This window comes from Homalodisca vitripennis, chromosome 3, assembly GCF_021130785.1.
Source record: "Homalodisca vitripennis isolate AUS2020 chromosome 3, UT_GWSS_2.1, whole genome shotgun sequence".
Lineage (NCBI taxonomy): Eukaryota > Metazoa > Arthropoda > Insecta > Hemiptera > Cicadellidae > Homalodisca > Homalodisca vitripennis.
Genome location: NC_060209.1, coordinates 122,245,455 through 122,264,325, shown reverse-complemented (window position 1 = coordinate 122,264,325; position 18,871 = coordinate 122,245,455). Strand labels below are relative to the sequence as shown.

Genomic DNA, 18,871 nt, shown 5'->3' with positions numbered 1-18,871 from the left:
TATCACAACTCTGCACATAGCCTAGAATACAAAAGCTCACTAATATATTTTTTCACATATATTTCTTCATAACATCACAAAATAAACTGATAAAACACAATCTACGAGAATTTATACACATAAATAAACACACTTATTACATAAAAACACTTATTTCATGTAATAAACTTACGTTTTAGATGGACAAGAATAACGCGACCGGGTAACAATACAACAATGGCCGACTGTTTACAAACAACTCTCGTTTTCAATATGTCATACTTAAATCATGGCATACAAAACAAAACAAAATACATCGATCAAATCAGCAACTATTTCTGATTCCAGTGGTATATGAATCATTGCAGTTTAGTTCGTGTATTGATTATAACAGATGTCAAACGGGCACGTGTCAAATCGACTGATTTTCAGGCGACTGCCACTACAGAAACATTAATATCGACTGATAATCAGGCGACTGCCAGTTGTAGAGTTAATTCTGGAAGAAAATTAATTTTTCTGTTAATTAGAATTATAACCTTTATTCAGTTACATTAGGTCTTATCTTACATTCACTTAAAAAATAAATTACGTAAAAACAGATTTTAATACTAATTTTGCTGAAGAAACCTCAGAACCATGAATTGACTTTTTAAAAGATAAATTAAATTTAACAATCTCAAACGATAAACGCATAATATGGAGTATGAAACAACAATAGATGCTGTGTTTACAGGATATTTAGCGAAATTTTATTTCAGAATTTTAATTTCTTATTTCAGTTATACAGTAAGCCTATAATTTCATTTTTATTGTATAATGACAATGAAAATGAAGTAATTATTTTTGAAGTGAAAACTTCTTTAGGCGCGTTGAGCGTTTTGGTAGAGGGTAAAATCCTCGGTTCGCGTCACCGACATGCTAATGATACTAACCTGCATGAAAAAGTCAGTCTCGCTGTGTTTTTTTAACCGTAGACTTGGCCGCGGACTACTAACCTGCATGAAAAAGTCAGTCTCGCTGTGTGTTAAAACTGTCTCGGCGGAGTATGAAAACAGACTGCGAAAATCAGTGACCTTTACGGCTTCCTCTCGCGATTTAAAAGTGAAGCCAATGTCATACAATTCTGTAAGATACGTCAAATTAAAGCTCTTAATATTGGCAATCTATTGGTTACATTTTTAAATATTAAAAAACATTTCGAAATAATTTTTATTATTGTTTACATTTTACATAGCGTTTACAATGACAAGAAAAAAGTAGTAAGCGAGGATTTTTTTTTATTTTTTGGTCAGACAAAATTTGTCAGCGAGAAAGTTGTGTGAAAATAGATGAATATTTTTTTTGTAATTTATCATTTTTTTATTGGAAGTTTAGTTTAGCCTGTAGTAGCGTATGAAGTGATGAGTGAACGTTTCTGCCGGAACTGTAGTTGGCGCATTGGCTCACTGATACCGTATTAACTCAATAAATTAGTTTATTGTGCAATAAAAATACCTTTACGAAAGAACCAAGTTAATTTAACTAATTTATTAGTTTTAAAAATATTGTGGGTTTAATTGTTATTGCAATTATATACTTTATCCGTAGCAATAACTGTATTATTTACAACGGTGTTCAACTCACTGTTGTTCACTCGGTGTTTACTCACTTGTATTCTATGTTTATTAATATTTAACCTCTTCATCATGAAATGAGTATTATTACGGTATAAGATTTATCTTACTAGCGTGGTAAAATAGATTTCTAGTTATTTGATAATATTTTTTCGTGGATTTTAAAATTGGAAAATTAAAAAAATGTTATAATAATTTTAGATTTTATGAAATATGTTCATTTATTGTTTTTATTAAGATATTGTTAAGATAATTGTATATTAATTATTTTTTCAACCACTTTGTATTTATATTTTGTTCATGATTTGTTTAACCCATCATATGTAACTAATAAATAAAACATAAAAAATTTCATATAATTTTTGCATATAGTTTTAATTACTCTCAACTTAATAGTTCCGTTTTCACTTCTATCGGCAGTCCCACGACTGCTATTTTTTTTAACATAAGATTGTAGTGAAAATAATACTGACCAAATTGTAGAAACTAATATTAGCAATAATAATGAAAATGTATAAATAAATATTTATTACTTAAATATGTAGAAGTCAGTGATCATTGTAATATATGAAATGTAAAAAAAATATTAGAAAAATGTGTATAAGATTAATAGAAAATATAACACTTTTTATGTCAAAGAACTGAGTTTCTCATATTATTTTAAAATATAATTAATAACCATTTAATAATTGGCAAACTTACTTTTTCAAGATATATATTTATAGCCTGTTATAAGAAGTAGTCACTTCTGTTGGTTAGTTCCACAACTGCCTTTTCATTTTGTATAAAAATGTAATTTATTTCAGTAATACTTTATTAAAAAACATTTAATTTCCATAAGTCATACATCACTTAAAAAATATGCAGTTCCCTACATTTACAATTTGTTATAAATACAGTAAAAATTCTCATTTTTATTTTCAGCTCTTTTTGGGCCTGGTTGCAGAATTACCCAAAATTACCATTTAAATGCCAATAAATCCTGTTTAGTATTCAATAAGTTTTTCTTATATTTTCTGTCTTTAACGAAGCTATCTTAAAAGAGCTTTGGATATGAACTTGAAAAAAAAAACTTTGGCAGAAACTGACTACATCACCTAAGTAGAAAATGACTTTGTTTCATGATAATAATATACTTTGTTTGGCATATACATTTTATTCTTCAAAAGTTTGTAAGTGATGTTAAAGATGAAAAATAAAGGTTTTTTCCTTATTCAAATTATTTTCTCTGGATATGAAATTAGTCATAATAATATCACTTGCCTGTATGGTAGAATATGACAAGATACACATAACCTAATGCAATGTCATGGCTACTAAAAATTGTAAGATGATACAATTCTTATTTGGTTGGAGATACACAAAGAAATTACAATAACTGTTGAAAAGGCACCAAAATTTGTCAAAGTAAAATTAATTGTCCATAGCATAGCTTAATTCTTATTTTAAAAAGCTACTTAAAATAAACAAATAAAAAAACAATATAAGGCATGCCTTTTAACATCTAAGATTTAAATGAAAGAAGTAATATTAATTAGACAGCCTTATCATGGACTTTTGCTATATTTCAATATTTGATTTCAGGATAATGGATGGAGAGATCTGTCGTAAGAGTATCTGCCACTTTTTTTGAAGAAATATCCCGGATTCACAACTGGAGTAGTGTAGTCTAATAGCAATCTGTATATATATTTATATTCAGTATTTATTTTTTTATTCTTGAAACATAAAGTATTATGTTTAAATCAAAGTGTACATAAATCTCTCCAACCACCACCAATAACAAATGTTAATGTCGGATGTTAAACCTTATAGATTTAACTATCGTAATAGAAGGGGGTTTTATAATTCCTTCCATGTACATATTATTCAATCATAGAACATTCATTTTCATTCAAATGTACTGTGAGTAAAAAGATCAAAAGCAATTATGTGTGTATTCATTTATACAAGATCAATCAAGGATTCAAATATAAGATCTGATTGTGAATTTTTTATTTATTAATTGTCTTGTATAAATAAATACTTTTTTATTGCATATATACTTTTCACAACAACTTCCAATCATCTTCTTGGTTGAAATCAAGAGAGTCAAACATGCTAAGGAATACAGAAAACCGGGGAGAGAGGTGTAGCTTTTGACTTGACTTGCTTAGTTCTGGAAGTGTGTGGGTTTTATCCAGAGCCTGAACTGCCACAGAGATTGCGTCCACAGAGAGTGCACCAAGCCGAGAAGTTGCTCTCTTTTTGATGTGGATGCCTTCTTGAAGACGAACATAGCTATTTGCTTCAATAAACTCAATCCCGAAATTACCGCACATAATTTTGAGTTGCTCGTTGAGCTAATAAAGAGCCTTATAGCTGACATATTGTCTTATTAATTCACTGTTCAGAAAGACTTTAGCTTGAGGTAAGTTCTTTCTAAGAAAAGTGAATTCGCCATGCTTTGAAGTACCTCCTACTTGCCATGACCCCCATTGTGAAAATGATAAGTTACTATGTATGATTTGATAAGTTAAATTAGAAAAAAAGAAATAAGATGGTATGTTATTCATAGAAGTCATTGAGTTTGTTTGATAAGTTTCCTTATAAAGAGAGTGAACATATTTATAAGTCTTTCAGTATTATTATTTTCTTAGCACCATGATAAGCACTATAAAATAAATAATGATATTTCAGGGAGCACACTCATTGTTTATAAAACATCAGATTACACAAAAAATTCAAGAATAAGCATGTAACCTAACTATATGTTCATAGTGAAATTTTTATAATCTGTGTAGGTTTTCAAAACTTTCATTTTAAGTAATAAAACATAAATAAACTTTTAATTTTATTTTATATGTTTAATATTTGTCCACAAAGTGCATTTGACTATGAGAGGCAAAGTCTAGTCAACTCAGTCGTTTTGTATTCCCCAGGGTTCAATTTTGGGGCCCATACTTTTTCTCATTTACGTCAACAGATTGAATTCATCAATTCAAAATGGAGAGGTGATTCAATATTCGGACGATACGACTCTCTGCATCAGATCAAGTACGAAACAAGATCTTGAGATCAAAGCCTTTATTGAACTAAACGCATGCATCGAGCACTTTTCAAAGATAAATCTAAAAACTAACTATGCCAAAACTAACGTAATAAAATTTTGTCTCCGTCAACAAGAAGACGAATACAGACCAATTGTGATGGCGGATGAAGCTATCTTAGATGAAGCCGAATCCACCAAGTTTCTGGGGATGTACCTGGACAGGGGACTGACCTGGAGCGATCACATTTACAGAGTTTGCTCAAAGGTTGCCTCAGGCACTTATGTCTTACGCAATCTAGCAAAATTCTGCTCGTTTGATGTACTGAAAACTGCCTACTTTGGCATAGTACATCCACATTTGACCTACGGTTTGAGACTATGGGGCAGCTGTTCTAAATACAAATTTGACAGAGTATTTAGAACACAAAAGAAAGCTGTTTGAATAATTTCGAAATTAAAACCCAGAGAGTCGTGTAAAATTGCCTTCAGGGAGCTTGGATTTCTAACCTTACCCAGCCTCTATATTCTCAACGTTACCCTGTACTGCCGATTCAAATGTGAACTGGTTCAGGGCAGGGACGTCCATCAGTACGAGACCAGAGGCAGGAACAATTTCAGGACAGAACAGCATAGAACGGCTATGTTCGAACACTTGCCATCTCAAATGGGTGTCAAGTTAATCAATAAGCTCCCTGGAGATCTCAAATGAATTAATGAACCCAAACAATTCAAATCTCGATTAAGACACTTTTTGTTGTCAAAGGCATTTTACTCCGTTGATGAGTTTACGATGGGCCGCTGGGATGAAAATTAATATTTTATTATTATTATTCTATTTATCCTTTTCTGATATCCAAAACATGCAAAATACAATATATTGTTAGGTTCACACATGAGTATGTGGAATTAACTGTGCCTATGTTAAGATAGGTTTTAGTTTATAGATTTTTAAATCCAAATGTTGAAATGACGCTTGCAATGCAATTTTGTTAATTGTTTTACTGCAATAAAGAATTATTATTATTATTATTATTTTTCTATCTGTTTAACCCACTGGTGTAGATAAATGTGTTTACTGACTGCCACAAATTTTAATAGAATGTTTCATTTATGTAGGTCAGTTGATATTTAAGATGTCTATAATATAGTTACGTTATAGGCCCTTCTTTTCACCAAAACAGCTTTGAAGATTTGATAAAATTACATTCATCTTTAATGAAATTTACCTTTTTTTAATCCAAAAGAGGCTAAACAAAAAAAGTACAATGTGCATTATAAAAAGATTGTGTAATTAAAAAATTACGAACAATTCGAAATGAAGACCTATTGTTCACTGTCAGATTACAACTAGTAAATATATCACAACAACAAAATTATATTTCATTTCAATTCTCCTTAGTTTTACTGTTAATTAGAAATTAAATTGTAATATTTGAAACTAAACATACAAAAGAAATTCAAATACGTAAAACTACAATAACTCTTATTCAAACAAAATAAATTAATGTTTCTTAAAAATACAGTCTTTAACAACATAACATAATTATATTTAATGTACAAAATTGCACTTATTATCACAGTTAATTATTTTTTAGCAAACTGAATTTCTTATAAAAGTAAAAAACCATTTCTTACAAAGTATGGATGATTACTCTAACTTAATATATGATTTTTCTATATTACTTCAGTCTTCAATTTTTTCATCACTCTATCTTATTCTGTTTTAAATAAAAATATAACTAATTTACACTTATGAACTTTTATTTATGAAACAAAATGTCTATATACAAAAGTTATGGAATTAAAAAAAACTAAATGTTGTTTATCTCATAAAATTTACTCTTTGGAACTGAAATAATATAATGTTCTAATAATTACATTGACGGCTTTCCATGTCTTCAATAAAAATGCCATTAAGATGTCACTAAAAATTTTTATATATAATTAATATAATATATTATAATAATTAAGGTAGAATTGCATGTACTGTAATTTTTCTCTACACGAAAAGAAAAACGTGACAGAAATAAAAATACTAAATTTTGATAATTCTAAATGGAACATTGGTTATATATATATATATATATATATATATATATATATATATATATATATATATATATATATATATATGAAATCAGTATTTAAAAACTCGACTCACAATAATATTCTTATTAACTAATTTTAATGTCCTGCCTGCTTTAATTATAAAAGTATAACAACCAGTAGCTAATGGATACTGCGGTCTGACTGCATTAAAGTTGGTAATGTCTAATATATTGTACTTTATTTAGCACACTAGTATTAGTGACTAGTGATATCCTCATCACTGTATTAGTGCTTCCCACAAAGAAATAACTGAAACAGTTAGACTTTGGGTAGGAGGGTCAGTCACAGTCGTGTGGAAGTCATGTACTTATAGAGTAAGTGGACAATAAAATAAAATGGTGGATCTTAATACCCTGGTCTTAAACTTCCAAACATGGATAAATTTAAGATTGGCAGATATCCTAATATGCCATTTCTTACAATGGAAGAATAATTAGGGTTGGAATCATAACTGAAACTATGATTGCTAATTTTTGAAGTCTGTCCATTCTTAGACGTTATGAGCGTTTTCATGGGTTTTTAATATTATTGCAAATTAATTCTACAACTTCTTCATGAGATGTACGATATCCTTGTATAAAAGACTGTCTGCATCAGTACCCAACAGAAAGTCAATGTGGTTGAAATGCTCATTAGGCACTTTAAATACACCAATAACATTGGGTAGTCTGGCAGCAAGATTCTTGACATCCTGTAACAAAGAACACCAGGCTGTTCTATTTTACTAGGCTTTTTACTTTTTAGTGCAATCAATTTCTATTTTTATGTAGTGTTACAAAATAAAATAGTATTTTAATACTGTAGAAAATCAATTTTTGACATTTGTGTGGAAACTGCCCCAATTGCATATTCTGAGTTTGGAAAAAAAAATGTTCTCATAAATAATTAAGTGTGAGTATGAGTGTGTGTGGGGCTATCTGTCACTGTTAAGAGACTAAACAGTGGTCTATTATTGACGACATTTGGCATGTAAGTATATATTGTAAGTATGTAGATTTTCAATTTAAACATTTTTATTTTTCATCCTAATGTCCTTGACATATAGTTGAGCTGTTGAGAAACAATAACTTCAGAAAATATAGCATTTTGATGATGGACTACTCTAATACTCTAGGATGTGACTGGGATGATTTCTTTTCGCTTTAGGTGTAGCTTTTATTTCAGGGCTAAAATAGAATGAAAATTATTCTTAGAACAATGTCTAATGCAGACTTCCAAATAAAATCTAATTGTCATTTTTTAAAGCCTGACCAACCCTAGTGAGTAAAAGGTCAAGACCAGGGAGCTAAAGTAAGTGAGGTAGAACCCTAGGGCTATTTGTACAACAAGAGTCAGGAGTGTAATGATATTTTTTCATGTTTTGTAACTATGGTTATTAAATTAACTTCTCTCGATGAATTGAACAACAGTGCAAATGCTGCTTTCGTAATTGTTGATATTTTGGGAAAACTAGACTATTTTGTTTCTTGGATTTTTATTTTGTTTTATGTTCAGTATTTGTTGACTGTATTACCTTTTCAAAGGAGAGAGGGTCATTGGTGCTGTAGTGTAGAGAGACAGGGGCTGTGATGAGGGATAGATCATAGTCTGGAGGCTCTCTGGAGCCATAAACTGCTAAATTTTCTTCAGGTCCCCAGTTGTACCATTGAAACCGGCCTTGAACACAGATCACATACATATTACATTACATCCAGACTAAATTTAAATTAATAATAAGGTCCACTACTCAACAGAGACAAATTATAATTCTATTTCTTTAACAAGTAAATGAATTACATTAAATTAATGTTATATTTTAGTGCTAAATTCAGGTTTTCCAAACTTAAAACTAATTTTTGGAATGGCTACCAAATAAACCACAATACGACAATTTTACTGCAGCGCATTATATGTGATTTCCCATTTTCTCATAGCAGTTTTTGAGTGAACAGTTTACAAGGAGATAACATGAAATAATACAAAATTTGGTTGCATTTTCATTCTGTAGTTTCTGAGATTTCAGAAATTAGACATACTGAAAAAATTGAAAACTTTTTATTAACATGGTGTGTGTCAGATGGTGAAAAATACCTGTTTAAAATCTGCCTAAAACAGCCAATCAGGGTTATAACATTCTTTATTTTCACTTCTTCACAACTTTTATATTTTCAACCTTGAATGTACTCTCTCGGTGATTCTTTTACCACTCTGTATCATTTTTCACTGTTCAATGGGAGGGAATGGTTTAAAGTTCTGTTCGAAAGGCATTTTCATAGTCTCTATCGCCTTTCCTTTCCATAAATTAAATTGTCTCAAAATTGTTATGAAAGGATGTTGTTTCTTATAATTTATTGCTTCAACATAATCAGATGGATCCCTAATTTTTAATTGTTGCACTTTCATCACTTCAGCTCCTTGATGAACTTACATAATAGTGCTGCTAAATTAGTCAATGGTCAATGCAATTTAAATGGTCAATTGATTGTCCAACCATTACTTTTGACAAAGTATTGTCTCTGAAGTACAAAATCTTTGACCAAACTAGACCTAAAATCCTCTGTTCACACATTTTTATCAGTAAGCAAGTTTCTTTATGAAAATATTTATTGGTTCCCTAACTTCTGACTATATTTTAGGAAATTTTCCCATTAATAAACCATATTACTGTTAAAATTTAAATAGCTTTAAAAATCATCTTTCATTGTATTGTAGTTGTATTTCTCTTCATTTGCAAAACTAAAAATTTTCAGTAATTCTCACCCATCGTCAACTAAAGTGTATATGAACATACTTGCTGCGCAGAACTTTTATTGTACTAGTATAGTCCTGATGCTAATCTGAACCAATATGTACCATCCTGCAACATTCCTGAAGTCAAACACTCTGGTGAGGATACAAGGTAGAAGCTAGATGTAAGTTCTTTCCTATCGTTCTTTAAATTTGAAATTTTGTTTTCACCAACCTTCTTGATAATCACATAGTTGTTTTGTTTGTTATACTTTCGTACTAGACATTTAATAAGATTCGCTTAAGAGCTGACTGTACTGTTGGCCATCTTGATTTTGACCTCATAAGAACAATGTTATATCTTAAATAATTTTACGTTCTTATTTTTGGTTTTGGAGCAATGGGAGATGTAGCAATGAAAAAATATAATTAATAACAATGCAAAAGATTTTTAATATTAAAAACGTTGTTGGTTATTTTGACAAAAATCTCAAACTTATTCCTATTTAAAATTAAATTTGGAATTAAATATAGAAGTTATAGCTTTGTATTTGTATTAATTTATTATGAAGACATATAAGACTCGGCCACTTTAAAAAACTGTTAAAATATTTTTTAACCTACTAATCAACAAGGTCTCATTTTTACCTTATATTGTGAAGATATTTATTTATGATCAAGTACCTGAGTTTATCAACTGCCCGTAATGTGCGAGAGTGCGGGGGTTGGTACTTGACATATGTTCTACTATCATTGGCAGCATGCTCTGTAACAGAGATACACTTAGGATAATTATATTCAATGTATACTTTAGTATAACATGTTTTTACAAGATAACTCCTTTATCTACCCAATATTATACTGGTTGAGTATCCATGAAGTAACATGTGTATAAGCAAATAAATGCCAGGTTAACTTTGCAGAAATTTTTTTATTTTATTTTGGAAAAATATTTACTCTGTTATTTGTAAACAAATGTTGTGTTCTATTTTTAAATAACTCACAACAAACTGTATTTTTACTCATCACCTCCTGAAGTTTGGTACAGTGTCACAAAAACTTCCTTTTCAATGAATATTATTATAGAAGGACGTTTTTAAATGAATATTACAGTACAAATTGTAAATAGTGATACATAAAATGTTATAAATGAAGTAAAATATGATGCAGACCACTAGTTTATCCACTGTTGACACTGAAAGAGTTTAAGTTATTAATTATTAAAAGCAGTATAATAAAATAGCTTGAGACCTTATTTTTTTGAGAATTATAAAATCAGAGTTACTAGAAAACAATCATATATTCACATATGATTCACTTCTCATGGCGTCCATGACCTCACAAATGATCCTACACTTAACACTTTCACTGCCGACAATGTCATTTGACATCGTGCATGGAATTCTATAGACTGCCAACAACATATTTTGATAGCGTACATGGAATTCTATAGACTGCCAACAATGTCTTTTGGCGGCACTGACTTTTACAGTAATAAAAATGCATTTAAACGTATTTGGACTTCGGCATTGATAGTCATTCGCTATTTCCATGTTTTTATTTCATACTCTATGAATTACGATCTATGAAATGTTGTTGGCAGTCATCTAGAAAGTGGTTTGTTTACGAACGCAACGTTGCGTCACGTCGGCCATTTGTTCTGTTAATTCGTCGTCTGCATTGTTATTGCTTTGCTTGCTATTACTTTAGTTTACAAAGATTGTTTGTGAGTAAATACAAATGAATCATGACAATATTGAAGACAATCAAGTGCTAGAAAAGTTACTTAGATTTTCAAGTGACAGTGAAAGTGATGATTTATTCCAAGATGACACAGATAATGATCCTGATTTTATTACCAATGGACTTCTTAAAGATGAAAGTAATTTGTTGACATTGTTCTTCTACTCAAATAACAAATATAAGCAAATAGCATTAACAACTTGTATTATGCTCCATAATAACTAAAAAAACGATCAGGCAAGGCTGCAAGAAGAGACACTTCCTATCAGTGCAGCGAATGCAAAATTGCCATTTGCAAAGAAACATGTTTCAAGACTTTGCACACTAAAAAAACATTTAATAATAAGTGGATTTCAATTGTAAATATGTGTAGCTATAGTGACAGTAATATCAACGCTGAATACAACAAATAATAATGAGAAATATATTTATGTCATATACTACTACATGGTAATGTTTTTTGGTCAACTTTTTTTTAAAAAAAAACCTTATGTTCTTTTTTAGTTTTAAAACAAGACTTTCTGTTTGAAAACATTTATGCATGAGCATTTGTGTAAAAAGAGGAAGAACTCAGCTTTAAAAAATGTAAGTCCCATGGTTTTGTTATAATTGGTTAAAAAATTATATTTATTTAAAATAAACATTTAAACGGGCGGCAGTTTAAAAAAGTTGTCAAAAATAGGAGGCGGCAGTGAAAGTGTTAACAGACACCTGTGTATAACTAAGCTGTTTTAGTTAGTTATTTTTACTAAACCCAAGACCAAGAGGACTGTAGAAGCTGCTTGCAACTTTCTGGAGTTCCCTACTGTCCAAATGTGGATTTATCAGCACATATGAGTAAAGTTAAGGTCTTAAAAGTTGAGGTCTTATGAAATCAGGTGAAAAATTTATAAGAACTTACCTTATTGAACTGAGTATAGTCACGTCCAATAATAGCAAAAGCAATCTCAACACAGAAGGTTTGGAAGGGCGATCCATCTCGACAAAGGTTAGCCTCTATGGATGAGAGCCACGGTTCTGTTGGCACCACTTCATATATACGGTGCTGGGTGAGTAGGTTCTGTACATTGATTCTAGTATAAGTTTTGATGGTACTTTCAATAAACCCAAGAAAAATAATAAATTGAGTTTATGAGATCACTTCAGTGCTATACTTGCCAAGATTTGCTCGTAATAACGGGCTAATAGTTTGAATAGTGGAGGGAGTTGTGACATAAATGCCACCGGAGCCAAACTGAACATGGCTCGCACCTTGGCGTTGTACTGGGGACGACAGGCACACATGACGTAGAACATCGTGGTGCCCATGGAATGGCCCACGTAGAACAGCTGATCTTGACCACTCTCTGCCAGGATATAGTCTATCATGGCCGGTACATCATAGTTTCCCATCTCATGGAAACTGTCAACAGTGTATATTTCTAAAAGATATCCACAACAATTTGATTTTGTTCACCTTAATATACTAATAAGGCAGTGGAGTGTGTACCCAGGTAGTAAACACTAATGGTAAGCCACAAAATCACAATATATTTAAAATGAATTGCTTTAAACAAATTACATTGTATGTGGAATAAAACATTAACTGAACATATTTCTATACAATATTATAATATCATGAAAACTGACATTTAATATTAGTGTCATTTAATGTACTCCCAGACCCAATGTACTTATCAGCAAAGAGTGGTGTAATAAAAAAAAGTAATTATTCCTAATTGGACATTTTCAATAAATTACTCAATGATAAGTGAATTATACAATACAGTTGTCAATTTGGCAGAGAATTCTTCATGAATTCCCAGAATAACTTGGTTGTTCATAAAATGAAGTGAATGTAACTTTCTTGTTGAATATTTTTGATCTAATGCTCTATAAAAATCAAATTAGCCTGCAGTCACAATTCACTTGACTTGTTGAAGATATATTTTTGCAATGGCTGCATTTATGCACATACAAGATCGCAAGATTTGTAAGGATCATTAATGTTAGTAATGGTTTATTTGGAAGAGTTAAATGATATATAAATAACAAACAGTATTCCTTCTTCCTATTTCATGCCGAAATAATAAAGAGAAATGAATGAGCCTTTTGAGCACCAACATACTTTAGAGTTTTTAAGTTCTCCAAAAATGAACATTCCTGCATTTAGGATGTTTAGTATATGTTTTTTATTTATTTATAAAAGCATGTATTTCCTTCCCTAATCTACACAGACATATGTGGGCACAAGCAATTATAACATACGAGTTACCTATCACTCATCTATGAGAAACTTCAATGTTTTAGTTCCTACTTTCTATTACAGATATTTACAATATATTCTGTTTTCTATTCCGTTTGATTTAGATTTAATAAGTGAAGAAATACAACTTTTACTCTTCTATTTCATTGGGTGAAGTTCGAATAACTTATTGCTTTTGTGTGTGGTGCTGAAATTTTAGATTGTAGAATACTGGTCTTATTAACATGCCACGGAGAAATGAAAGAAAAGGCTCCTCCAACAAGTTTATAGTAGTCAGTGGCGTAGCGAAGGGGGGTGGGTCCAGACCCCCCAAAATTTTAAGACATATTAAAAAATAAAGCTTGGAGCAGGAGAAAAAAGGACAGTTATCATTATTCTTGTCTACAAACATTAAATTGATTGATTTAATTGATTAAAGCGACCGTTTTAAAAATATAATTAACCTTTTGTTTAAATCATTAAGTATCAAACGATTCTTTTGGGCTCGGCCTTTCGGATAGTGTAGTGTAATCACGGTATTTCTATAGGGCGCGGTCACGTGACGTCGCAAAGTAACCTGAACCGTAACACGGCGAACAGTTTAAATTAGCGACTACTTCGTTCAAATTCGTCTTGAGGACGTAAAATGATTGCTTAGAATTAAGTTACGACGTTGATTTTAGGTGTCATTAAACTGTAGACGTATATAATTATCGAAAAAAATATAAAAAAATCACTTTCGGTCGGAAAATACACTTGAAAAACTCTACTGATTAGAACTACAACTAATTTGGACTTCAGTGATTGAGGTAAATGTGGCGTTTTCGACTGAGTTAGGACGACGATTTTTGTTATCATTAAACTGTACTCGACTACCTGTATAATTATCGATAAAAAATCACTTCCGGTCGGTAAATACCGAAGAAAAGCTCTCTACAGATTCAAGTTTTGAAGATTTTGGATTTCACTGGTTGAGTGGTTGAGGTAAAAGTGGTACTTATAATTATGTTAGGACGTTTATTTTAGGTATTAATTCAACGTCAACTAATACATATATAATTATCGAGAAACAAAACAATAAAATCACTTCCGGTCGGAAAATACCGAGGAAAAGCTCTACTGATTCAGATTTTGACATTTTTTATTTCACTGGTTGAGTCGTTGAGATAAAAGTGGTACTTAGAATTATGTTAGGACATTTATTTTAGGTATCAATTGAACGCCGACTAATACCTATATAAATATAGAAGAAAAATAATCACTTCCGGTCGGATAATACACCGGAAAAAACTCTACTGATAATAAGAAGTTCCGACTACTTTGGATTTCACTGACTGAGGTATTATTTCATTTTCCTTAGTATATTCCGATCGGATGTGATTATTTTTGTGAACAAATATGTTGAATTAGTCGGCGTTCAATTGATACCTGAAATAAATGTCCTAACATAATTCTAAGTACCACTTTTATCTCAACGACTCAACCAGTGAAATCCAAAGTAGTCGGAACTTCTTATTATCAGTAGAGTTTTTCCTCGGTGTATTATTCCGACCGGAAGTGATTTTTTTTCAATTTTTCTTCGATAATTATATAGGTATTAGTCGGCGTTCAATTGATACCTAAAATAAATGTCCTAACATAATTCTAAGTACCACTTTTACCTCAACCACTCAACCAGTGAAATCCAAAATCTTCAAAACTTGAATCTGTAGAGAGCTTTTCTTCGGTATTTACCGACCGGAAGTGATTTTTTTCTCGATAATTATACAGGTAGTCGAGTACAGTTTAATGATAACAAAAATCGTCGTCCTAACCCAATCAAAAATACCACGTTTACCTCAATAACTGAAGTCCGAAGTAGTTGAAGTTCTAATCATTAGAGTTTTTCAGGTGTATTTTATTTCCGACCGAAAGTGATTTTTCTGATCTGTTTTCCGATAATTATATACTCGTCTACAGTGTAATGATACAAACAATCATCATTATAACTCATTCATAAACACCTCAATCCGCGATATCCAAAGTAGCCGAACTTCTAATCAATAGTTTTTCGGTGCATTTTCCGACCGTTAGTATGATCTGTACCCGAGCAACACTCGAAAATTGCCCTCCTTTTCTAAAGGGTTTCGGCCGTCAGTGGCCCAATGTCCCCGAAGGGGTATTTCATTTTCTCCACAGAATATAGTTGTGTCAATTATACGCTTGAGTGAAGCTCTGTTTTGTTCTTTTTCTTTCTTATCCAGTGAATCCAACATCATTTTGGTGCCTTCTATTCGGCTAGAAATGAACTTCGTAAAGTTTCTGTAGCTATACAAGAAAATTTGTGGTACTAGAGTTGCTGTGAGAGTTGAATTTGTCTATTACATCTTTCCACTTTCTATAAGGCGTTACTAAAGCTCCATATTTTTGGCCTTTTACCAGTGAACTCATTGGCAAATAACACACAAAACGTCCCCCGGTTTCGGACCCCCCCCCCGAACGAAATTTCTGGCTACGCTACTGATAGTAGTCAATAACTGTCACAACAGGAAATCAGACTTCCTGGTCTCATTGGTGCTTTCTGCTGTACTTATATGACCGTGATATACTTGTCATGGCTTGTCATGATACTATGTAATTTCCTAAGTTAATAAATCATTGATTCCTTAAGATATAAAATACAGTCCAACTCTCAAACGAATTAAACACTAATTCTACTAATTACTGAATATGTAAAAACTGGAGTTACACTGACAAGAAATTATTAAAATTTCTATTTTAAAACAGAAGTGTTTACAATGTGGTAAATCTTTTAGTTTTGCAAACCATCATATTATATCAGTGGCAATCTTAACCTGTTCTGTGCATAACTCTGCCCATATTACAACAATAAGCTGTTATGGATGAAACAATTGATATACTTGCTAGTTACCTGTTCACGGAATATTAAACAATGTTATGGTTTATTTATAAAAACTACATAGAATACCATACTTATTTTGAGGTTGTTTTTAATGAGTTTCCAAATTAATTATATCATTAAATCACATATTAAATTAAATTAAATATTTAAATCGTTAAAAAAAGAGTAGCTTTACTGCAATGTATTTTAATGCAAAGCTTTCCAAAAATAGTACAGCAGTGTTTTCAAAATTTGACAAAATCTATAGAAAATGCTAATGTACACGTAATGAAAAATAATGTTATAGGTAAGCATTTGTAAACATTAGGATTTGGTGTTAAGTAAACAGTGTATAGTACACAGATAGACCCTGGGTATTTGGAAGGTAGAATAGCTGATGGACATGAACAAGCCTACCAATTGGGTATGTATACACCAACAAGACGTGATGCAGATACATGTGGTGTAACGCTACTTAGAAGTACAACCAATAAAGAATGTGCCACAGTCAGACTGCATTATGGCAATTTCTAAAATGGTACTCTACTTATGACTATCTATTGTTAAACAAGATATGAGTATGGCTCAACACTTGTTGCGTAAGAGGCTTTGGTAATGTTGCTTGCAAACTATGAAGTCTAGTCATATCATTCTTGAAATGTCCAAGGGATAGATAGACAGACAGACAATCATCAGACAATGAAAATGACAGTAATAAAAATCTATCACAAGAAACTATTAATTAAATGCCCTAAGTTCCGTACATAGACTTTAAATAAATGGAGGGTAACAGACAAATCTTTGGAATAAATACATTTTTTTAAAGAACTTGTAAAATTATAATAATTACGAGGCATTTGTTAATGTTCTTTTAAAATTAAGTTGAAATCTGATGCAAATAAAAAACCACACTAATGTCAAAATTGTAAATTCTTTAAAGAAAATTTTAACTGCATTGTCTATTTGGGTTAATGTGATTCACCTGAAAGACAATGGTTGTGTTTGAAGGTTTCCCAACTCTCCTTCTTATTAAGTTTGACGTCTATTATTAAATAGGCAATTTTGTTTCTCATTGATGATTTCTCTCAACTCACCACCCTTCTTGGCTGCTCAACACATTTACTTGTAGTCGCTTGTGAAAATCAAATTGATTTGTTTGTTGCACCAGATCACGTCGTGTCTTACTCTGTATGATTTGTTTTGCATATGTTAACACGTATTAATTTCATAGTCACAACTGATAATTTCCTGAAATGGACAGAGAAAAAGGTCCCATTTTGTTCCTTAAAAAGTTCTTGACCCATTTATTTGTTGAGAACGATCTTTCAGCAGTACATGTCAGTAATACTGAACTATTTAAATAATAATAATCGTTTATAAAAAAGTAATTTAAAAAGTTAAACATTTGGGGAGGTTCCGGACTCCTTTTGGACCCTCTCACTGGCTACGTCCTTGCGTATAAGATAGTTTCGTATCGCTTCGCGTCAAATCGCTGTGTATTTTGTTTCACTACTGTTCTGCATGTACTTGTATCAATACGTATTAGATAGTTTCGCGTCGCATCTCTGCCTGTGATATCATCACTGTGTACAGTAAAAGCAGTGTAAGCTACTTGTGGTAAATGAACTTGAGCATGTATTTTCCTAATAATTGCCGTTTGAAGAAGACAAAGTCCAATCAACTACTTTTTTTATAAAACTCAAAATAACGTCCTTCCACTATAATACCCCATACACAATTTTACCACAAAAGCCGAAAAGGCGAGTGAAGCAATTTAATCTAATCATGGTAAATGTTATTTCAATTCTTGGGCTTACAAGGTCGGTGTCATAATTAACATCAAAGTCTTCTGGTTCACTCCACTTCGAAACATTGCGTACGCAATTATCTTCTTGAAATATTTCGGTTTTTTAACATTTGTGAACTGATGATGGCTTTTCACAGCGAGGCCGAAATGTCTCAAGAAGGTAATTCCGTAAGCAATATTTCGACGCGGAGTGAATCAAAAACTTTGACGATAGTGTTATGGTAGCCTAAATGTTATTCACATCCGGAATTAGTCATGTGAAATTCTATAACTGTTCCGTCAATATTTTTATGACCTTCCGCCGTCAGCTGTCATGAATGTAGTAAACCACCCTTATCAAGGCAAATAAAACAATAAATAATTTATAATTTATAATTATTATAAACAGACATAACCTCAAAATTAATATTTGCCATCTAAATGATTTTGTACTGTGCACGTCTAAATGTAGGTTTTCTGTAAAAACATTCTGAGCAGTAATATTTATGTACACCACAAGAAACCCACGTAGAAGACCATACAACACTGAGCAAGAGGCACTATTCTCAGACACACACTTGCAGGTTAAATAGTTTATGGCGTAAATGTTGTATACACGAGATAAGATGGTGACATGTTTATAATTTATGCAGACTGTATTGATAGCGATTGATACTTGAAGTTTCAGAGCGTGAAGCTATTACAGTAAATGTACACAAGCCACCCAACACCCAAAAGTGACAGTCAGTGGCGGATCCAGGATTGTTTTGAGGAGGGGGGGGGGTGAATAGTCTGG

The 18,871-nt window shown here is 31.5% G+C and overlaps 2 protein-coding genes across 3 annotated transcripts in view; one reads left to right on the top strand and one right to left on the bottom strand.

Moving 5' to 3' along the window:
- Positions 1 to 3,524, top strand: part of LOC124358338 (FAST kinase domain-containing protein 1, mitochondrial) — a 61,673-nt gene extending 58,149 nt beyond the window's left edge. The window contains exon 14 of the mRNA XM_046810638.1: positions 3,180 to 3,524. The gene's annotated coding sequence lies outside the window, so the exon portion shown is untranslated. The remainder of the gene's footprint in view (positions 1 to 3,179) is intronic.
- Positions 3,525 to 7,065: 3,541 nt separating this feature from the next.
- LOC124357466 (lipase 1-like) overlaps positions 7,066 to 18,871 on the bottom strand; it is a 49,207-nt gene continuing 37,401 nt past the window's right edge. The window contains exons 4-8 of one of the 2 annotated variants that reach the window (XM_046809294.1): positions 12,436 to 12,586; positions 12,086 to 12,244; positions 10,126 to 10,207; positions 8,249 to 8,391; positions 7,066 to 7,426 (exon numbers count right to left, since the gene is read on the bottom strand). In XM_046809294.1, coding sequence (XP_046665250.1) covers positions 7,277 to 7,426; positions 8,249 to 8,391; positions 10,126 to 10,207; positions 12,086 to 12,244; positions 12,436 to 12,586 — 685 coding nt within the window. In that variant the 3' untranslated portion in view covers positions 7,066 to 7,276. Of the gene's footprint in view, positions 7,427 to 8,248; positions 8,392 to 10,125; positions 10,208 to 12,085; positions 12,245 to 12,342; positions 12,587 to 18,871 lie in introns of both variants that reach the window. The other variant, XM_046809293.1, reaches the window with a different exon arrangement.